The 22649-nt window shown below is 50.6% G+C and overlaps 1 protein-coding gene and 1 long non-coding RNA gene across 5 annotated transcripts in view; one reads left to right on the top strand and one right to left on the bottom strand.

Moving 5' to 3' along the window:
- RNF43 (ring finger protein 43) overlaps positions 1-22649 on the top strand; it is a 65447-nt gene that overhangs the window by 33137 nt on the left and 9661 nt on the right. The window contains exons 3-6 of one of the 4 annotated variants that reach the window (XM_043902792.1): positions 15485-15607; positions 21576-21650; positions 21775-21906; positions 22491-22595. In XM_043902792.1, coding sequence (XP_043758727.1) covers positions 15485-15607; positions 21576-21650; positions 21775-21906; positions 22491-22595 — 435 coding nt within the window. Of the gene's footprint in view, positions 1-15484; positions 15608-20238; positions 20459-20842; positions 21453-21575; positions 21651-21774; positions 21907-22490; positions 22596-22649 lie in introns of those variants that run through there. The other 3 variants (XM_043902795.1, XM_043902794.1, XM_043902793.1) reach the window with 3 other exon arrangements.
- Positions 799-20830, bottom strand: LOC122694273. The gene is made up of 3 exons (XR_006341157.1): positions 20702-20830; positions 17410-17544; positions 799-1028 (listed from the first exon to the last, which is right to left on the bottom strand). It is a non-coding gene; the product is annotated as an uncharacterized LOC122694273 (long non-coding RNA).

Below are 22649 nucleotides of genomic sequence, written 5' to 3'. Positions count from 1 at the left end.
TGCTACCAAAATAAAATAAAAAAATTCAGGTCTTGCCCTAAATCACTGGAGGTTTAGCTCCCAAGAAAGTTCTTACAATTTTGGTGCTTCTGTTCTTTTACTCTGTGATTCTTCCTGTGGTCAATCCTTTCATTATACACGAAATTCACGCCTGAAATTCAGGATTCCTGGTTGCAAGCCCAACATGCATTGCGTTGTGTCTTCAACCTAATTTGTTAAAATGGGTGGTAGTAATAAAGGAGAATAAAATAGCTAATGAAGGATTATAAAGCACTTTGCTAATATAAAATACAACATCAAAGCTGAATAATAGTCTTAATTTAGGTTGAAGGGTTCGATTAGCAGAGTGAAAATAAAAAGGACAAAGGGTAGTGTTGCTTTATACCTTGATAATCAGTGTACAAATCAGAAGTGCCTATTGATCCTTACTGCACTGTGAACTCTCAACCCAGGAATTTGGCTCACCTCCCTGACTAAGTACTTCCCTCACCCACTCAGTCTGATGATGGTACCTCCCCAAATCTCCTGACAAATGCAAACAGGAGCTTGTGTTCAGCAGAGCTAACTTGATAACTGAGAGGATTCTTCTTCTGTTTATCAGCACTTTGATTATCTTTTGGTATCTCTTACCATTTGCACTTAGCAGGAAAAATAAAGAGGTTTGGGCAATTATGAGGTAACAAAGAACTTATAGTTCACAAAGAGCAAGTCAGGGGATGTTGGAATATTTGAACACAGTCACATTTGGTGTGAGGCAGCCTCATGCCATGTCCTCAGGGCCAGTAGAGACTGGACAGCTGATCAGGCTCCCGGGAACCTGAAACAAAGGCAAGGGGGGCGATAGCAAATGGCCCCTCAACTAAAGTCTTTACGTTTTGGGCTTCAGATACATCAACTTTTTAAGGTATAAAGAAAAGAGAGGGACTTCCCTGGTGGTCCAGTGGTTACGACTTCGCCTTCCAAAGCAGACGGTACAGGTTCAGTCCCTGGTTGGGAGCTCAGATCCCACACGCCTTGTGGCCAAAAAACTAAAAACATAGAACAGAAGCAGTATTGTAACAAATTCAATAAAGACTTTAAAAATGGTCCACATTAAAAAAAAATCTTTAAAAAAATAGAGAAAAGAAATATAATTCATCCCTCATTCCACTAAAGGTAAGATAAAAGAAACCACTCAGAAAAAACATGGAGTACCGTTGAAAGTAAATCAACTATGAATTTTCCGTGCAGATCACTGGTCCAAGTTCTTGTAAAATCGTAGTAGTAGAGACTAAAGCCACCAGAGAACCAGAGATACTCAGCCAACACTGTGGGCTAAACCCAATGGGAGGCAAAACTTTGCGTCATTTCTGTAGGGGTGATAAATAATAAAATTGTTTTTAACAGTCTCTAAATGGCTCCTGCCCTGAAAGAGCTTCCGATCAGATCTAGGGGACAGACCAAAGAACCCAAAGTGACGGGGGATCCCCTAAAAGAGACATAGTAAGAAAGTGAGTCTCCCTTTTCATTTCACGGTCTCCCAGCACACATGCGCTGTGCTCTGTGAGTCCGTTCCCTGTGTATTGTTTCACAGATGGCCTTGGGATTCTTGTACATAAGTGGGTGTATACATGGCTATAGATCTACTGTCAGATTTAATCTTTTGAGAGCAGGAACTAGTCCCTTTTTTGGGGTGAGGCAATGCATTAAGGACTCTGCTCATTTCTGCACATTGATACTGAAGAAAGACCATAAATAAGAGTAACCTGGGTATGGGTTATTAAGCAGAAAGTTCTTCCTAAAATAAGTGATTTTGTTCAGGGTTATAGAGATTTAAGCATTATATAAAAGGGAAAGAAGAGAACTCTCCCCTGCTTAGAGGCCAAAATATAATAAAAGTGGCTTTAAAATGTAAACTTACAGGGAATATAGAGAAGGTTTCTAAAGAGAAAGCAGAAATACGAAAATAATCATATCCTGATCAAATGACACGGCAACCACCAAACTTATCTCAAATATGGTAATTAGAACAGATAATTCAACATGCATTTTTCTTAACATCTAGCATGTACAAGTCCTTCTTACTTGAAGGAGCTCAGGGTCGACTTTACAGGAAGTGAAGTAGTTTTGTGGAACATCTCTTAAGAGTCAGGTGTTCTCCTGGAGGAAATGGGAGAGAGGGTGGGTCACAGTGAAACACTGATACAACTAATTGTAAGGGTTATTAAGTGTCATTTAAGAATGTTGAATATATCACTTCAGGACACTCCACATATGTGTTAGTCGCTCAGTCACGTCCAACTCGTAGTGACCCCCTGGATGGCCCGCCAGGCTCCTCTGTCCATGGAACTCTCCAGGCAAGGATACTGGAGTGGGTAGCAAGGCCCTTCTCCAGGGGATCTTCCCAACGCAGGCCCCCTGCGTTGCAGGCAGATTCTTTACTATCTGAGCCACCAGGAAAGCCCAGGAGACTCTACGGGAGAAAGTAACTGGGGGGACTGAAGGCTGGAGAAAGGATTAGAGAGGGGCCCAGTTTGGCCTGGGCTGAGAGGTCAAGGATAAAAAGGGTGGGGAGCTGTAGGACTTAGATCTCGGAGCCTCTGGCTCACAGGAGACTGGGAGGTGCCACTTGTTTTTTCTGTAGAGCCAAGGAGATAGGGGAAAGGTTCATGGGAAGAGAAAGTAAAAGGAATTTATTAGCGAACCAAACTACTTTCCCATATTATACACTTCCTGTAAAAGATTTCTTATAGCAAAGACAGTGTTTTTCAGGTCTTTCATGTCTAGAACTCTGCTACAAGAAGCCACTTAGATATCTTACTTTGTAGTTCCTAGGAGCTCAAGAGATGCTATTAGGAATTACTCAAGTATTCAGAGGATGGAAATACTAACTGGCACCAATGCCAAGATGCCCAGGCTCCATCCATAGAGACCCAGTAAATGCCGAGCCCAGAATGGTAGTCTCTCCTAGGCTCTCATGATACCCTCTCTCACTTTTTCTTTTATCCCCTGCCTAGAAGGCTGCACTGTGGGTGGGAATAAAAATCGACTCTCCCATTGCATCCAGGCAGCTGCCAGCAGTCTGTTTGCCTTGTTCTTTGCTGGCAAATCATTAAACAGTCCCCCCAGAGCAGGCCTCTTCCCTAGGGCCACCCTGTGGACGGGGGTTCAGAGCTGTGGTCAAAGGACTGTCAGCAGTCAGGCTGGAGCCCTTGGGCTGTCTCCAACACAAGCCTCCCCTGGCTGCTGCCTCTTCTGAACAGAAGCCTCTTTGGCCCAATCTCAAACCCCAGTGGCTTTCGAGGAGAGACTCTGGGCATCTGTGTTGGCTGTGGCCTGAACCACTGTGTCCTCCTCATCCTCCTGATGTAATTTCTCAAGGCAGCTGCCCCTGTATTTCCTCTGTTGTTTCTTTATTGAAGCACTGGCCCATGATCCATATTTTTTTCCACTTTGCAGTGTAAATGGAGCAGTCTGTGACTGCCCAGGATCTGGGGATTGGGATCAGGCAAGCATACTCCCTAGCTTCACCTCATCCCCACTCACAGTGTGACCGTTAAAACCTGGGCAGAGGGACCTCCCTGGGGGCCCACTGCCTTCCCACGCAAGGGGTTGTTCAGTCCCTGGTCTGAGAGCTAAGATCCCACCTACCTCTTGGCCAAAAAACCAAAAGAGAAGCAGTATTGTGACAGATTCAATAAAGATTTTAAAAAAAACCAAGAAAACAAACAACAACAAGGAAACAACCTGGGCACAGATTTGGTTGACCTGGCCCATGTGAATACAATTTGTTGTTGAGTCAGTCGTGTCCGACTCCTTGCCACCCCATGGACTGCAGCACGCTAGGCCTCCTTGCCCTTCACTATCTCCCGGGGTTTGCTCAAATGCGTATCTGTTGAGTCGATGATGCCATCCAACCATCTCATCCTCTGTGGCCCCCTTCTCCTCCTGCCCTCAATCTTTCCCAGCATCAGGACCTTTTCCAGTGAGTCAGCTCTTCATATCAGGTAGCCAAAGTATTGGAACAATATAGTACTGAATACAATATCTGCCCTCAGAGGGCCTCCAAACCAGTCGTGGAAGACAGCAGCATGAAGCAGAGTTTGCAGGCAGCTGGAAATTCCTACAACATCTGAGCAGAAAAACACGTGAAGTGTGTGTGAAACAGCCAGGTTTATGTGGCCGTTTCACACACACACTGAAATCACTGAACTTAGCAATGCTTGAGTAGCCCTGCTGATAGTCCTCATATACCGATGACATATTTAAATGAATAATCTGACTTCCTCAAATTTCATTTCTTTGGTCTTTTTCTTTTTTTTTCCCCCCACAGGGACTGTTTGGTTTTAGTCTTTGGCCTTTGCAGCATTAACATCTGAATCTAAATAATTACTTAAAAACAAACACTGCCTGCTTCCAGCAGGTTTCTAAATTCCTACCATCTCTGGCATGCATTTGGCTAGAACAGAAAAGCAAAATAATAAAGCAGACTGTGTCAAGGCTGTTTGCAGCACATTGGGTTAAGTGGAGAGTTCAGTGAACTTTCACGTGTGGGAAGAGTGAAGGCCGGGCCTGGGAAGGGCCCTGTCCAAAGCCTCTTTAGACCCTTATCCTGGAAATATGCGGAACAGGTATTAAACCCTTGTGATGCTGCCACCCGTGTCCAGACCTCAGCCTTCCTGCAGAGGACCTCTTTGAACAAGACCTGGCTAAATGAGGGGCCTCGGTGCCTCCTATAGGATGGAGGTCAATGTGGGTGTCAAAATCTCCCACGACAGTGGTCACTAGCTGAGCAGCAAAATGCAGCTGACATGTCAGATCTCTTGGTAGGATTGTTAGCATTTGAGGCCAGGTGAATTCCTTACCTGCTGTGGGGAGAGACTCCAAACCACATGACTGAGGTGTCTTCTAAGGTCTTGACATTTGTTGGCCTCAGAGCCTTAGTATTCTATTTCCCAGCCTTCCTTCCAAAACACATTGATGTAACTAAAATGATATTTGATGGGCTCCTCCCTCTCCTTTGCTCCTAACATCATGCATAGCTTCTTGGTGCCCCTATAACTAGAGGTCCTTCTGGACCGAGTCAGGACAAACCCTGGTTCTCTATGGGAATGTAATGGACAAAAAAATCTACCTCTTGAGGGGCTTCCCTGGTGGTCCAGGGGTTAAGACTCCACCGTCCAGTGCAGGGGGCATGGGTTTGATCCCTGATCAGGGAACTAAGTCCCGCATGTCATGGGGTGCAGCCAAAAGTTTAAAAAAAAAAACAAAACTAAAACCTCTATCTTTTGGTGGTTGTGATTTTTCTCCTTTTCTGATTTCCACCAAATAAGGTTTCTTCTCTGATATCAGTTTATTTCAAAATCAACCCAGATAGTCAGTTCTCTTCTTTCTCCACCCTTTCTTCTTCCTTCCTGCTTAATTTGTAAGATATATTTTAGAAATTACAGCTTGGGGATTTCCCTGGTGGTCCAGTGGCTAAGACTGTGTACTCCCAATTTAGGGGACCTGGGTTCGATCCCTGATCAGGAAACTAGGTCCCACATGCCACAACTAAGACTTGGTGCAGTCAAAATAAGTAAATAGATTTTTTAAAAAAGAAATTACAGTTTGTATCTATTTAATATGTGTAACTTTTAAAAATGTGTGCATGTGTCATTTTAAAATTCCAGAAAGATAGAGTAATACTTAATATTATACTTCCTCCTTATATGTATTTTATTAAAAGAAATTACAGATAGGTGGTGATGACCTTGGCTTTTCAGGTGATGCAGTGGTAAAGAATCTGCCTGCTCATGCAAGAGATGCAGGTTTGATCCCTGGGTTGGGGAGATCACGTGGAGAAGGGAATAGCTATCCACTCCTGTATTCTTGCCTGGAAAATTCCATGGACAGAGGAGCCTGGTGGACTACAGTCCATGGGGTTGCCAAAGTGGGACATGACTGAGTGACTGAGCATGAGCATGCATGACCCTGGTGAACCGCAAGGATGCCAGGCAGAGGATGGGGTCGGGAAAGGCCCACCATAGGACCATCGTAGGGTAAAGGAGTCCAGTCACATCATGGAGTTGGACACGATCTGAGACAAGGAGAGGTAACTTTTTTACTTGAAGAATGAAGACTAATGTGGGAGGAGACAGTGAGAGAGGTGGCAGTCTGCCTGAATGTCCATTATCTAGGTCTGAGCTTGTGTGACCTCTAATTTCAGGACACACCTTTCTCATCCTAGACAAACATGGACGATTCATTGGGAAAGCATCTCTGAGCAGCGTCTGGGTCTGACTGCCTTGTTGTGGCTAGGAGAGATGAGATAAGCCCTAGAGGGGAAGAAGGAAGCTGAGACTGCTGGGCAGAGAGAGCCTGGGCCCAGAGGGAAAAGGAGCAGACAACTCCTGTCTCGTTGTTAAGAATGATTCAAGTTGGAAAATTCTAGAAATGTAGATCCTGAAGCCTTCCGTCCAGGCCTTCTAGTACTCAGCTGATGTTTGGTATACCACCCAGAATACTTCCCAACACATAGACCTGGAGGCGGACTGGTATAATATTCAGGGAACTGGGGTTGAATTTAGGAGACTTGGCCTCCTGTAACCCCCTTATGTAACCATGGCCGTCTGTAGCATGAAGCTCACATTCCTTGTCTGTGTAAAGCAAGTTTTAAAGGTACCTTACAGGTCTGAACCAGGCTCAACTGTTAGCAATTCACATCTCTTTTATAAACTGTATGGCAACTGGATTCAAATTGAGTTTTATTCATTCTTTCGCCAAATACGAAGGGCCTGTTGTTCTTGCGTGCTAAGTCGTGTCCGACTCTTGCACGGACTGCAGCACACCAGGCCTCCCTGTCCTTCACTATCTCCCAGAGTTTGCTCAAACTCAGGTCCATTGATTCGGTGCCCGCTAGACTCCTCTGTTCATGGAATTCTCCAGGCAAGACTACTGGAGTGGGTAGCCATCCTCTTCCCCAGTGGATCTTCCTGACCCAGGGATCAAGCCCGGGTCTCCTGCATTGCAGGTGAATTCTTTACCATCTGAGCCACCCACTTAGTGGGAAGCCCTCTAAGAGCTTCCAGATGCAAAGTCCCAGACTGGACCCTCGGCGAGCTCAGCTCCTCACCTCAGACTGCCCCCTGCCTTCTGCTGGAAGCTGGCGGGTCCTTTCATCTCTTCTCTTATCAGCCCTCTTACTCACCAGCACCCCTGTCCCCAGGAAGTGTTCTCTGGATCAAGCAAGAGATACTGGAGGCCTCTATCATCCATCCTGTCTCTGCTAGTCCCTTTCCATCAAGGGTATGCTTCTGTTTCTCTCCTCCCACCAACATTATTTTCTTTCGTATCTTTAAAAAAGAAATCACACCATCAAGCCGGCATACATTTTCCTTGTAAAAGCATTTTAACAAATAGATAAAAAGAAACTCCTCTTGACAATCCTCCAGCCTCCCAACTTAACTGATTAGGAAACTCAGCCACCCCAAAGAGGCAGAGATGCAGTCTAAGGATGGATGGAAATGCAGTCTAGAAGTTTCCAAATCCTAAACAATTGCCATTAGGATCTACACTGTAGAGGTGCGCATCGGCCTCTTTAAATAACGGGCAAGATGCCCACACTGGCCCCCAGAGATTACAGCAGCAGCAGCAACTCCAGGCCAGTCTGCTTTTCCCAACGCCCAGCTCCAGGGGCGTGACTTTACGATGCTCCTGGGTCCTGTCGCCGGAGATAAAAGTCAGGTAGTTCCAAGTTCAGGTAATGGAGGTTGCACGGGAGAGGATCATTATAAAATCTGAAAAGAGGAAATGGGGAGAAGGTGCCTTTGATGCCTGGCCAATGTTCCCGATTACAAAGGCAAAATTGTAGCAGGCAGTAAAGTTACCCGTCCAAGGCCTGGGTGAAGGTCTGTGAGTGGACTCAGAGAATAAGAGATTATTGCGGCTGAGCTGGGCGGGGACGAGGGCGGCTGGGAAATAGGAGACAGCAGAGAATTGCTTGCAAGAGCACACACCCCGAGAGGAGGAGATGCCATGGATTAAATAAGACCCGCGTTAAGTTCGGGGCTCAGTTGAGCCCTGGAATGCCCTTTGTGAGGAGGTAATGAGATCACACGGGAAGGAGGCGGGCTGAGAACTGGAAGAGCTTGTTCAGTGGGGTTGGAGGGCTGAGCCCAGGAGGGAAGTGACCGTGGATAATGAGCTGTCCCAGACAGGGCTGAGGGGAGCGCTGGCATTCAAAGGTGCTGTGACGACCGCCGAGGGAGAAGCTGTCAGGATGGGCTTTGTCCCTTCCGAGAATAAGAAGGCATTTTACTATTGTGGATGCAATGGTGTCAATAAAAATAATGACCATTTAATGAGCACTTATTGGGACAAGCCTGATAATCCAGGGGCTAAGACTTAGTCCTTGCAATACAGGGGAGCTAAACCCCGCATGCCACAACTAAGAGTTCATATACTTCAACTATAGATCCCACAGGCTGCAACTAATACGTGGTGCGGCCAAATAAATCAATACATACAAATAAATATTTTTCAAAATAGTAATGAGCACTTAGTGTCGGGAGGCTCCATGCTAGGCACTTAGGGCCATTTTCTCCAGACTTCATGATAATCAGGAGGCATTTTTTATTCCATTCTGAACATGAAGAATAGGAAGTTCAAGAAAGCTAAGTGACAACCTGTCCCAGGTCACACAGCTAAATGATGGAGTCAGAAAATGAACCTAAAGGCTGGGAAGGGAATGGAAAAATCAGAACAAATAAGTTGAAGGAGGAGGGCAGAAACATACAGACCAGAGCATGAAATGCAGCACACACCAGCAAAGACCTGCACCTTTACATTGGTGTTCAAAATGTGTGTGCAGAGTTGAGTTCTCAGTTGGAGTGGCCTGGATCCTATGGAAGAAGTCCTTGTAATTTGCTTCTCTCCTCATAGCAGTGTCTGGAATTGGGCATTGGGTCTCCTGGCCTTTCAGCAAGATGCAAGTAGTTCTTAAGCTGGCTTGGTTTCTAGGAGCCCTCCCCAGCCACACCATCTCCAGGTCCTGCAAGCCCATTTCTCTTGGTTCTCTCCTGATATCACTGACAGGACGGGTGGCCGATGTGGAAATCATGTTTACATCTGCATTATTAGGAGACATTGCTTCCCAAGGAAGTGGATGCATTTAGATCTGCTTTCTTCTTAGGAGCCCTCTTCCCAGCTGAAAATTCCCTGGAGGAGGGGGTAAAAACAGTCTCTGTGTTACACCCCAGGGAGACCAACCCTGCCTTGCTAGGAATTGAATGACCTTTTCTTGGCTTTTGTTTTTAAACTGAGAATACGTACTTGAGAAACTCTCATTGTAAAAGACTCCACACAGAAGCACAGTCAGCATGATTTTCATGCCACAGATATGACTATGCAAGAAATACCATGGTACTTTATTTTTTTTAAATGGAATTCCTGACTTAAAGGTCCTATCCCACTTTGCAGGAGACCCAGGTTCGATCCCTGGGTCAGGAAGTTTCCCTGGAGATGGGCATGTCAACCCTCTCCAGTATCCTTGCCTGGAAAATCCCATGGACAGAGGAGCCTAGGGGACTGGGTCCATGCGGTCCCAAAGAGTCAGACACGACTGAAGCGACTGAGCATCCTCCTCACAGAGCAGCCAAAACTGAGAAAACTAATACTTTTTACTTGTCCACACTGGTCGCCACCAACGTGACCACTGTCTGAGCACAAGTGTTCCCTTGGAGTCCAGGTGGGCACAGCATCTTTGCCAGGATCCAGCCTCCGGGGTCCCTCCTTCTGGAGCACAGGCTGTAGATTCCCACCACGTGGCACTGTCCAGGCCCCTTCCCCATCCTTCAGATTCTGGGGACTCTGACTACCCGCTACGCCCACCCAGCTCTGCAGACAGACTCCTTTCTGCCCTCAGGACACTCCCGTGTCCTCAGTGACTTCAGTCTTTCACCAAAGTCAGGAGGAGAGACCTTTAGCAACTTTTGCTTTTGGTAAATGCCCCCCAAGGCAAGGAAAGAGAATGCAAGCCTCTCTTCTTGGAATGAGAGGAGGGAAAAAACAGGAGCAATATATAAATAGCTCTTGTTCTTTTTTATTCTTCCACAACAACACAAAATAAAACTCAAATTAATATCTTTTGTACATTGTCCTATGATTGAAGTACTCAGCAAAACACCAAAGTCTCTTCTCCATCTCTTCTCTAATTCCTCTCCCAAAGCCATGGTTATCAGGATTTTGGTAATTCGTGCTGTCTTCATAGGTAACTATCAGTTATGTGGTTGTAGGCATTCAGTATTTAATTTTAAAACCTATGTAGCAGGGACTGTCCTGCTGGTCCACTGGCTAAGACTCTGAGCTCCCAATACAGGGGACCTGGGTTTGATCCCTGGTCAGGGAACTAGATCCCACGTGCCATAATGAAAAGATCCCGAATGCCAAAACTAAGATCCAGCGCAGCCAAATAAATACTTTTTGAAAAGAAATAAATAAAACCTATGTAGCAGGCACTAGAGGGGCAGTGGAGGTCTATCACAGGCTGCAGGAGGGAGGGAGGGAAGTAAGTTGATAACTAAAATACCTTGGGGTAAGTCTGTGTGTGTGCTAAGTCACTTCAGTCGTGTCTGACTCTTTGTGACCCCATGGACTATAGCCCGCACGGCTCCTCTGTCCATGGGATTCTCCAGGCGAGAATACTGGAGTGGGTTGCCATGCTCTCCTGCAAGGGATCATCCCCACCCGGGGATAGAACCAGCGTCTCCTGCATTGGCAGGCCAGGGTAAGTCTAGGCCTGGGGAATTACAGTGCTCTAAGGGCCTATGGACAGAGGAGCCTGGCGGGCTACAGTCCGTAGGGTCACAAAGAGCTGGACACCACTGAGGCAACTTAGCACACACACAAAGGCCCTGAGGAGGGTCTCCAACCTACCCTGACAGAGCAGCAACACCAAAGGTTTTGAAGACATGAAACAGGTTCTTTCTGGAGCATGGGCTGCCAGCGGGGAGAGGTGTTGGAGGGGTGGTAAGCCATGAGGAGGCATGAAGGCTTGACCTGGAGTGGGCAGAGCCTTTTAAGCCATGTTTAAAAGTGCAGCCTTTATTCTAAGAGCTATGAGGAGCCTTTTCAGCTCCTAGAGAGGAAGAGTGAGTGAAAGTGAAAGTCGCTCAGTCCTGTCTGACTTTTTGTGACCCCATGGACTATACAGTCCATGGAATTCTCTAGGCAAGAATACTGGAGTGGGTAGCCTTTCCCTTCTCCAGGGGATCTTCCCAACCCAGGGATCGAACCCAGGTCTCCTGCATTGTGGGCAGATTCTTTACCAGCTGAGCCACAAGGGAAGCCCAAGAATATTGGAGTGGGTAGCCTTTCCCTTCTCCAGGGGATCTTCCTGACCCAGGAATCAAACCAGGGTGTTCTGCCTTGTAGGTGGGTTCTTTACCAACTGAGGTGTCAGGGAAGCCCAGAAGGGAAGAGAGATGCCCACATTAGACCACTTTGGCTTCAGTATAGGGAACTAAGCCAGGTGGGTTGACCCCAGTTAACTGGTTATTTCAGTAAATCGGATGGTGGCTTGTGTTAGAGTTAGTATGGGAATGTCAGAAAGAGGACAAAGAATAGAAATGTTTAGGAGATAGAATTGCTAGAATTTGATGATTGGGGACTTCCTTGGTGGTCCAGAGGTTAAGAATCTGCCTTGCAACACAGGGCACAGGTTCAATCCCTGGTCTGGGAACTAAGATCCCCATGCCTCGGAGCAGCTAAGCCCGCGCACTCTGGAGCCCATGTGCCCCAGTGAAGAGACTAAGTCCTGCAACTAAGTCCTGACACAGCCCAATAAGTAAATATTAAGAAAAGAATTTGGTGATCAGTTGTTGGAGGTGGTGGTAGGAGGTGAAGGCGCTCAGAGGAGACTAGGAAGTCGTCTGAGTAATAGGTGGATGGTGGTTCCAGTCCCTCAAAAATGGAACACTGGAGGGGCAGTTTTGAGGCATAAAATGATTAGTTTGATGCTGAGTTTGAGGTGTCTCATTTAAGGTTCTTCAGGCAGAAATGTCCAGGCCCCTCCTGAGGGTCTGGAACTCAAGAGAGGTCTGGGCTGCACTAATGTAATTAACCATCTCAGTGTGGAAACCAAAGTTGAGGGTTTGGCTGGGGTCACCCGGGGGGGACCATGGAGCACTCTTCACTAAAAGAGAGCCTGGAATATTCCTGGAAGTCACCACCAGCGTTTCAGGGACTTGTGTTTGGGTCGTATGCTTTAGGAATGTATAATTAGAAAGCCAGGTTTTCTTGCTTATGAGTTAGGGGAAGGTACCATGTTTTCAAAGTCAAACGGATTGTTCTTTTTTTTTTAACTTCATCTTACTTCTTTCTATCCCTCTAATGATCTGCTCTCAGCTGTGTAATCCTGGGCATGTTCCTTAACTGTTCTGTGCCTCAGTTTCATTTTTAAAATGGAGATGATTATAGGGTTGTTAAGAGGATAAAAAGAATACACAAAAGTGGTTAGGACACTGGTCCACCATATTTACTCAATCCATGTGAACTCTCATCATCATCCTCATCATTAGATTGACTATGGCGTTGACAATCTAGATTGACAATTAGAGTTACATGACTCCAGAGGGTGGAGTCAGACAGAGCCAGGTTCTAACCTTGTGTGACCTTGATTTCTCTGAGCCTCAAGCTTCTTCCTCTCAGTAGGGACGAGCACACCTACCTGGTAGTGAGATAATATCTGCAGGCTCTGGCATGCCAAAGGCAGTTACTAATGGTTAATTTCCTCCATGTCCTTCTTCTGTGGTTGTTAGTTCAGGACCAGGGAAGTCTGGTGACGCTGCACCATATTTTCCCCCTCCATCTCAGCACCCTCTGTTGAGCACTATAGGCAAGTACATGTTGGTTCCCACCCCTGCAAGAAGACCTGGGGGCAGTGTGGTGGTTACATCTTCGCAAATCCTTCTCTAAAGACTGCTCCTCTCCAAAGTGACTTTCTCCGTCCCCCTTGACCCTCTGGTCAGGGAGAAGCATCTTGGAGTTATCTGGAGAAAGTCGGACTATACGTACGGCCTACATCGTAGGTAAGATCCTACGTGCATGCTTGCTCAGTTGTTTCAGTCTTGTCCAGCTCTTTGCGGCCCCGTGGACTGTAGCCTGTCAGGCTCCTGAGTCCGTGGGTTTCTTCGGTTTGCGGTCCCTCCCAACCCTCAGCACAGGCTGCTTCCTCTGCCAGGAAGCTGACCTCCCGTTTGTTGTGGGTCCCCTGGGTGAACACACATCATTTAAGTCCCCAAAGGAGCACAAGTCGCTCTGACCTCCCGTGGGATTGGAGGTCCCCCTCCCCAGGCCCTCCAGTGGGCCCCTGAAGGAACCTGCATCAGGACAGCACAATACAATGCGTTTGCACTCTTGTATGCTGAGCTTCTTTGAGGCAAAGAGCTTACTGTATTCTTTGTTGACTCCTCCACTCATTGAACAGTGCCTGGCCCCAGGAAGGCCTTCGGTGTTGGTAAAATGAAGAAATGAATGAGCAGATGGACAGACTTGTAGAGCTTGTTGAGATGGGGCTACAAACTTCACTACAGCCCCCAACTTTATGCCACACACCATTTCCGGGGGCTGGGGGATATAGAAACTTTCTCTCACACTAAATCTTGATCACCACTGGCCTGATAGTCCTTAATTTCTGGCAGCAAGAATGGAACTCACTCCTCTCTCAACACCCCCTGCTCAGAGATTTTTATTCACAGGGATACAATTCAAAGTGAGCTAGTGCATACTTATTGAGAACCTACTATGTTCAAGGGGCTGCAGTGACACAGTATGAGAAAACAGCCCAAAAGTGCTTTCAAAAAGTGATTGTGCTTTTAAATCCAGCATTGGCATTATCATGTTCATAAACATCTTCATAAATTCAAAATTGTTCTGGTTCCTCTGACCAAATTCTCTCTGGTTCTTCCTGGAAGTCCTTTAGACTTCAACAGCAGGAACCAGGGAATCATGGGCAACTCCCTAGTAGGAAGTCCCATTCTTGCCAGGATACGTTGGGTTTCTGCCATATGGGAATCCCTGGCCCATAGACTTATGTTTTGCTCTCACAGTACTCTGGGAAAATTAGGTTTGAGTGGGTATTAGAATCACCCTGAAGGAGGGACTTCCCTGGCAGTCTAGGGAAGTTTGGTTAAGACTCCATGCTTCCAATGCAGAGGTAGCAAGTTCAATCACTGGTTGAGGAACTAAGATCCAACGTGCATGCCATGTGTACTTGCTCAGTCGCTTCAGTCGTGTCTGACTCTGTGTGACCCCATATACGCCAGCCCACCAGGCTCCCCTGTCCCTGGGGTTCTCCAGGCAAGAACACTGGAGTGGGTTGCCATTTCCTTCTCCAGCGCATGAAAGTGAAACATGAAAGTGAAGTTGCTCAGTCGTGTCTGACTCTTTGTGACCCCATGGACTATAGCCCACCAGGCTCCTCAGTCCATGGGATTCTCCAGGCAAGAATACTGGAGTGGGTTGCCCTGCCCTCCTCCAGGGAATCTTCCTGACCCAGGGATTGAACCTGAGTCTCCTGTGTCTCCTGCATTGCAAGCGGCTGAGCCTTCAGAAAAGCCCTGCATGCTGTGAGGTGTGGCCAAAAAAAAAAGTCACCCTGAAGAAGAAGAGAGTGTGCAGAAGGGCAGTCTCATCCCCTTGGCACGGGGACCTGTAGTCTCTGTTAGGCCTGTTGGCCTGCTTCCCCTGAGTCACTGCTCTGCACCAGCCAGGCTGGAGGCCCCAGGTCTTGGCTGGACCTGCCATACCCTCAGAGCAGGTGGGCAGAGCAGGCTGCATCCTCCTATCCATCCTTCCAGGGCACAGGATGAGCTCCTAGGAATTGTGCTACTCGAGGCTTAACTCTTAGCCAAACCTTATCCCCAAACAGTTCTTCTCCCTATCAGCAGCCTGCTTGCTCCCAGGGTAGGCACAGGGGGATGCTGAGGGGAGCAAGATAGCACCCAGTGAGAAGACTCAGGCCATAGGAGCGATGGGCATCTCCATGGCAACAGCTGCCAAGGGGACAGGAGGCACCAGCGGCGCCCAGCACTGCCCTTGGAGAGCAAGCGGGGAAGGCGAGATTCTGAGTGCAGTGAGAGTGGCTCTGCACCTGGGGTCTTGGAGCAGAATTAGGAGGTAGGAGAGGCTAGGGCCAGGAGAGCCCTCTGCAGCTGACCGGTTTGGAAAAGCAGGGCTTGAGGGTGGCTGGAGCAGCTTTGCCACAGGCTCTTTACTTCGGTGCGCGTTTTGGACAGCCCTCACTCCTGTCTGCCCCCACCTCCATGCATCATTGGTCCTGGTGCCCCTGAAACGACAACTGGGGGCTCCTAGCTTGCTATGAGACCGTCTGATAGGAAGCCCCCTCTATTGCGGCACCAGGAGGCCTGCCAGGCCCCCGTGGGAACAGTGAGGAAGCGCCCAGTGTGCCCAGCTGCGCCTTCTGCTCCCAGAGCCTCCTAACCTGTCTCTGTCCTTCTCCCCGCAGTCCCACCCCCTATACCTGTGCAACGCCAGCGACGACGACAATCTGGAGCCTGGGTTCATCAGCATCGTCAAGCTGGAGAGTCCCCGACGGGCCCCCCGCCCCTGCCTGTCGCTGGCCAGCAAGGTAGCGTCACCCTTGGCCCCCACACCCTCGGAACGTCCCCCAGCTCTGGGGTGTGAGAGGTCCTGTGCTCATCGTCTACTCGTTTCTCGAGAGTGATGTGCTCAGCTGAGGTTTTTATAGCCCATGACGAGTCTGAGAGACATGGAAATGCAGGCCCCCGTCCTTTCCCCACCAACTATGGGCCAGCAGAACCTCCTGGTGGCCCCTAGGGCTGGGACCCCCTCCTTCCTGCTCCCCATCATGTGGACGTTCCGACACCCCGCCCCGTGCCCAGCATCAGCGCAAAGAAGGGGTCAGCCGGAGGGCTTTTCCATCTTTCAGGTGGACTCACTGAGCACCGTGCAGAAGGAGCAGAAACAGAGCCAGTGCCCCTTAAAATACTGTTCCTCTGAGATTGCAGAGTGGCGGCCCGTGCTTCCACAGGGCGCCCCTGGCTGGAGCTGGCAGCCGCTGCCACCTGTCCACTGGCACGGGCTCTCTGGCTGGCACGCTGCCCACCGGCCTGCCACCTCACGGACCCGCACCCATCTGCATTCACGACCCCTGCTTTCACATCAGTTACTGCTTTCTTTGTGCTGATATGAGGGTGGGACCCAGCACAGGCACTTCTTGCATGTTAATTCTCATTTATGTTCCACAACGATCAGGAAAACTAGACACTGTCATTCTCTATTTGACGTAGAAGACAAGTCAGGCAGATGTCAGGGCGGGGTTCCTGCTCGCAGGGTAGGGGTGAGAGGGGGGTGACAGCCCCACCCTGTGGGCCTGCTCCTTGTGCTTAGGCCCAGGCCCACCCGGGGGGTTTGTGGTCCTCCTGAGGGCTATTTCCTGGGCTAGGAGTCTCAAGGGAAGAGCCTCCGTTCTTCTCTGATTCCCCAGGGGAATCAGTGGGCAGAGTGGTACCCATGGACCGGTGAGGATATTCTCTGGTTATGGTGATGCCGAAGGGGCTCCCAGGGAGGGGGAGATGGGGGCCAGGGCCCACCGGAGCTGCTGGAGACTGTGGTGTGTCTGCAGGATGGTGCGGGGCCTTGCTGGCAGCAGCGTTTTGTTAGGCCAAAGCTGCCCTGCTTCTGGCTATTTCATTTCCATCGCTTGACAAAGTATGGGCAAATGTCACTCACTGTGTATTTGGTAAATGACTGCCTGCTGTTAGGAAGGTAGTGTGAGCAGAGAGAGGTGGGGAGACAGACGGATGGGGAGGACAGGTTCTGAGAAGCCCTGCTGTCCCTCTGAAGCAGAGAGTGACTTCACACACACGTGGACACTCAGCAACCCGTCAGGATGTGCCCATGTAGGACAGAAGGCTTCCTGTCGCCCCTAGAGGACCAGGTTTCTGTAGGAGACGTGAGCCACGTGCAGAGATGCTGGGTCACGAGGAACATCGGTTAGTGCTCTCTGAGGTACTTAATGAACCTGGTGTTGGGCCTTTGTTTCCACTCCCATAAAATGGGACTTTGATTTCCTACCCCGGTGACCAAGGTGAGGTTGGAAATAGTGTCTGCCAAGTGCCAAGTAGTGCCTGAGCTATATCAAATGCCAAACCAACAGCTCAGGAGAAGCACCTTGACTTCCCAAAATTTTAGACACCCCACTGGCTTAACTAAACTCTTCAGTGTTTTTTTGTTTTTTGCTTTTGGTTGGAATTCTATCAGTTCCATGTGTTAATACAAGTTTTCTCATAGGAAAATGAACTGTGCCTAAGAAATGCAGTTAGCTTGGTTAAACATATTTAAAACTAGGGTCATGGGAGGAATAGGGGAAAGGTGGCTCTTTGGTGAGGAAACTTGAAAACCACTGACCTCCGTCAGCTCTGCGTTGGTGTATCCCCAGAAGTGGGGCTCCGGAGCCAGGCAGCCCTGCGTCTGGAGCCCAGCGTCTCCGCTGCCCTCAGTGTGACTTGAACATTTCAGCTCTTGGAGCCTCCGCTTCCCCATCTGTAAAAGGGGAACAATGAAGGGGCTGACGTCATGTAGTAGTTAGGAGGGGTGGAAGAGACAGCGCGGATGGAAGCTCTTGGTCTGTACCTAGCACACAGCGATCACTCAACAAATGATTGCAGCGGCCATCGTGGCCCTGGTTATTGGCATCTTTATCTTGTACTTTCACAGGCAACAAGGTTGGTCTTTCTCTCTCCCCGTTCTCTCTCCATCTCTGAAACCCTCACTGTAGTTCTTCTGGACTCTTTCCTTCTTGTCAGCACCACCACCTTCCTCCTCCTGCCCAGTCACCCTGATTGGTTTCTTTTTTATTATTATTTAATATTTTTTTGGCCATGCCTCATGGCATGTGAGATCTTAGTTCCCCAGCCAGGGATGGATTCGGAGCCCCCTGCCCTGGAAGGGTGGGGTCTTGACTACTGGACCACCAGGGAAGTCCCCGTCCCTGTTTCTCTATTAGTGGCTCCACAGCCATCCCTGTGATTCCCCAGGCCCTTCCCACCCTGTGCCTGGACTGGAAAGTGGCCTTTTGCCTGGTGGGAGGAGCTGGCTCTGGAGGCAAAAAGATGGATATAAGCCCTGCTTCTCTTACCATAGAGACCACCCCCTGGTAACCAGGCACTCAGAAGGCTGAAGTCCTGGGTGGGAATTCTGCTTGCACTGCTTATCAGCTGTGTGACCCTGGACAAGTTGTTCAGTCTCTCTGAGCCTCAGTTTCCTCAATTCAGAAGTGGGGCTGATGACTGTCTTATAGAGTTGTTGTGAGGAGCAAATGAAATCACGCACGCAAAGCACATGACAATAGCTAATACGATAATAACTAACACTTACGGAACATTTACTCTGTGCCAGGCACTTATTATAAGGCTTAACATGGATTAAATTATATAGCCCTCAAAACAACCCTATGAAGTAGGTTCAATTATTACCCCTAGTTTATAGAAAGGAAAACTGTGGCACAGAGCAGTTAAATGACTTGCCCAAAGTTTCACAGCTAATAATAGCAGATTCAGTCCGGGCAGAGTGGTTCTCAATAAAGGTGTTATCCCTTCTCCTTCCTCCTACCCTCACTTTCAAGGTGAGATGAAGCCCACCTCTTCTACTGAATCTGTCCTGGCTGACTCAGCCCAGCTAGGCCACTGAGAGCAGAAGCCCTTACCTTCAGGCATGCTGCCAGGGTCTCTGGCCATGCTTTACACACCAGGCTTCATGGAAGGGCCTTGTCAGGGGCAGGGTTGGGGCGGGGAAGCCAAGGGTCCTTCTTACCCCCAGTCCCACCCTCAACCTCAACTCACCTCTATCTCTTTTGTGTTGAAGATTTGTCAGTGTGTGCGTGTGTGTGGTGGGGAGGGGGGCAGGGGGGAGATGGAGGAAAGGGCTTTCTGCAGCGAAAAAAGGTTTGGAAATGACTGGTCTGTTTCATTTATTTGTATTCTAGAATGTTGTTATCAGCATTATAATTTTACATATATGCCTTGTCTCTGCAACTAGATTATGAGTTGTTCTGGAGGGCTTGGCCTTCCCCAGCTTGGTGTCCTGGGCACAGGGGGTGCTCAGTCAGTCAGTGATGAGGGGGAGATCCACAGTGATGTGTCTGGAGAGGGAGATCTAAAGCACGGGGCAGTGCAGAGCATAGACGTGCCCGAGTCCTGGGACGCACTGGCCTCCCTGCTCTAGGCTGTGGGCAGCCTGCTTGCTGCTCTTAGAAGGCCGGCTGCCTCTGCAGCTCCCAGAGAGGCCTCTGGGATGTCTTTCTAAAGCTTATCTTTCTATCTTGAGGGCCTGCCCATCTCCTCTCTTCCAGGCTCTGGTCTTGAAGAAATGCTTCTCTTCCTCCCTCCCTCTTGCTCAGGTGCAGGAGCGCAGCCATCTGGCCCTAAATCTTGCTTTTTGATTCCTAGAACTCTGGACACAGGCACCCACTGCCTGAAAGTCCTGTTTGTTTCCCCTGTTGGCCAACCCTCTCTCTTTGATCACTTTTACAACTTTGTAATTATGGGCTGTATTCGGCTGGGGTGTTTGAACGTCAGGGTAATTACTTTCCACTGTTCCTACCCCAACCCTTCAAAGAGAGAGAGGTGGAGAAGGCAGAACATCTCCAGAGGAGGAAGTTTATGCCCTTCCCTCCTGCTCTTCCCGACTGGGCTGGGTTCAAGGTCTCACCCTAGGGGTGAGAAACAGAAGGCCTTGGTAGCACTGAGGATCCAGGAGTCTCAGTTCTGTGCCCACCTCTTGGCCAGTTTATGGACTAGGAGATTAGCAGGAGTCCTTCTCCTATTCCCCTGGGGTAGCTCCCATGCTCTGGTTTGGAGGTCTCTGAAGATTGGACAACTTTTTTTTTTTTTTTTTTAAATTTGGTTGGCCACCTTCACAGCATGTGGGATCTTAGTCCCCTGACCAGGGATGGAATCCACGCCCATTGCATTAAAAGAGCAGAGTCTTAACCACTGCACCACAAGGGAAGTCCCTGGACCACTTTTTTTTTTTTTTCCTGGGGTCACCTAGATGGCCTAGGGGGTCTCCTAGGGGAGACTTCCAGCGCATAAGCAGGCTAGAGGAGGATGAAAGCTGTGAGCTCTCCGCCTCTTCAGCAGTTCGCACAGGTACAGCCTGCCGAGCCTGGGCCTGGGCGCTGGTGGAGGGCCCGGCCCAGCTCCGCAGGGAAGGAGGAAGGGAAGGGGGAAGCTGCCCTCCTGACCGAAAAAGCCCCGCTGGAGTGTCTCCACCAGTCTCCCTGGGCGCCCCTGCCTGTTCTGAGGGGTCCCTGCGGCTGCCCGGGGAGTGGGGAGCCGGGAGCCGGGAGCAGCAGCCGCTCCCCCGGCCGGCCCCGCGGGAGACCTGCCCGGAGACCTGCCCCGACAGGCTCTCCCGGGAAGGGAAGCCGAGATCAAAGCGCCGGGGGTGTGAGCGAGTGAGTAAGCCCGGCGCGGGCTCCTCTTCCTGCCTCCACCGCGTGCGGAGCGGTTAACTCCTTCAGCGCCTGCAGGAAGGCCCCGGGCCCCAGTCCCCCGAGGCTCCAGTCCCCCGAGGCTCCGGCCCCAGGCCGGCGGGCGGTGCCCCCGCGCCAGGCAGACGGCCTGGAGGACGTCTGCGCCCGAGGGAGGCCGCGGAGCGCTCTGTCTGCCGGTCCTCTGCCCGCGCGCCCCCACCGCACCCTCAGCTCTCAGCTCCGGCGTCTTCCGGCACCCCCAGAGCCCCTCGACTCTCGCTTTTGGTTCTCTCTCTGGCTCTGCCGTCTGCTCCGCCCGCTTGGCTCGACTCTGGGAGCTTGGCGAGCTCGCATGTGGCGTCCTTGTGGGAACAGCCCCTAGGGTGCCTCCCCGGCCCAGGCTCTGTCGCCCCCCTCAGGGAGGGGTGAAGGGCAGAAGGCCGGGGCCTCAAGTAAGGCCCCGAACTGGAGCCGAGGAGGAGTTGGCCAACTGGACCTCGGTGGGAGACAGATGGGCTGGTCCCGGGGTTGTCCTTGACACCCCCTGGGGAGAGCACGCCCCGGGCTCCTGGATCGGCCTGTGGAGGCTGCGGAGGCGAGGGGATGCCCTGCGCCCTCCTCTTGTCGGGCACCGCTGGACCCTGGAAAGCCCAGTTCTGTTCTGAAGCAGCTCTCCATCCTTCTGAACAGGCGACCGGTCATCCCCCAATGCCCGGGGTTGGGGGACCGCGGTCACTCCCTGCTCTCGGTTCTCACCCTTCTTAGCGAAGGCAGACTAGAGATACCTCCATGGCAGGGCCATCTTACTTGTCCCCTGGCCTGGAGCCTAGTCCACCCCCTGGCACCTACTGAACCCTGTTAAGGATTTGCTCTGTTACAAAAGGAAGGACTGAATGTGGTCCTTGAAGGCAGTGGCCCTGGGCTCAGGGCGGGGCAGGAGGACCCTAACCCTACTGACCCCTTGCGTGTGTTAAAGGTGTGAGTGTGCAGAGGTGTGGGGTGTGCCTTAGGCAGGGGTGGACGTGTGAGGGGGTGAGCCCGGGGTGTGGACGGGCTGTGTCTGACCCCCCCGCCAGACCTCTGCTGTGTATCTCTGCAGGCCCGGATGGCGGGGGAGCGGGGAGCCAGCGCCGTCCTCTTTGACATCACAGAGGATCGTGCTGCTGCTGAGCAGGTACCCTGGATGAGGGGTGCCTGGGGGGTGGGGGGGGCGGAGGGAGGAAGAGAAGGGAGAGAGAGGTGCTGCGGGAGCAGAAGTCAGGACACAGCCACCCTCGTGGGCACTTCCTCTCCTGCAGCTGCAGCAGCCCTTGGGGCTGACGTGGCCCGTGGTGTTGATTTGGGGTCACGATGCCGAGAAGCTGATGGAGTTTGTGTACAAGAACCGAAAGGCGCACGTGAGGATTGAGCTGAAGGAGCCCCCGACCTGGGTAAGCGGGCCCAGTCTCCAGCCCTGGCCCCGGCCCCTGCAGTCACCCCCACCTTTTCCTGTGTGACTCTCACGGAAGCCCTCAGACTCCTGGAGCTCAATAGACCTTAGAAGTCCCCCAGGCCAACTCTATCTCCAGCTGTGCTCCTCTGGGCAAGTTTCTTCCCCAGTCTGGGTAGGATGAACAGATTGGGCCAGCTGAGTTCTGAAGTGGTTTTTCAGCATCTTGGTTTCATGGAACACAGTAGCAGAGCCAGAATGAAACCCTGGGCCCTGGGCCCCTTGAGGCCTGGCCGGTATTTCTCCACCCACTGGGAAGCTCCCACCTTGCAGCGGGGTCGCTGTCCCCTTTTCCCCCAGCACACAGACCTTGAGATCATACCTCTCACAACTGGCGTCTGGAGGACCCTCCCCAGTGAGTGTCTGTAGGCAGAAAGGGACCACCTAACCCCACCTGCAACCTCACCACCCCTTCTTGGAGACTCAGGGGGCCCCCCTGTTCCCCATGTATCTCCTGTGTTTCTCCCAAGTTGGCCCCACTCCTTCCACAGGTGTGACCCTTTCTCTCTCTGCTCACTCCCCCAGCCAGATTACGATGTATGGATCCTCCTGACGGTGGTGGGCACCATCTTTGTGGTCATCCTGGCCTCGGTGCTGCGTATCCGGTGCCGCCCCCGCCACACCAGGCCGGTGAGCAGGGTGGGCTTCCTGGTGGAGGGGGGCAAGCGCGTGTGGGGGAGGGTG

The sequence above is a fragment of the Cervus elaphus genome, chromosome 5 (assembly GCF_910594005.1).
Source record: "Cervus elaphus chromosome 5, mCerEla1.1, whole genome shotgun sequence".
In the NCBI taxonomy this organism is placed as follows: Eukaryota; Metazoa; Chordata; class Mammalia; order Artiodactyla; family Cervidae; genus Cervus; species Cervus elaphus.
This window is presented reverse-complemented; position numbering and strand designations above follow the sequence as displayed.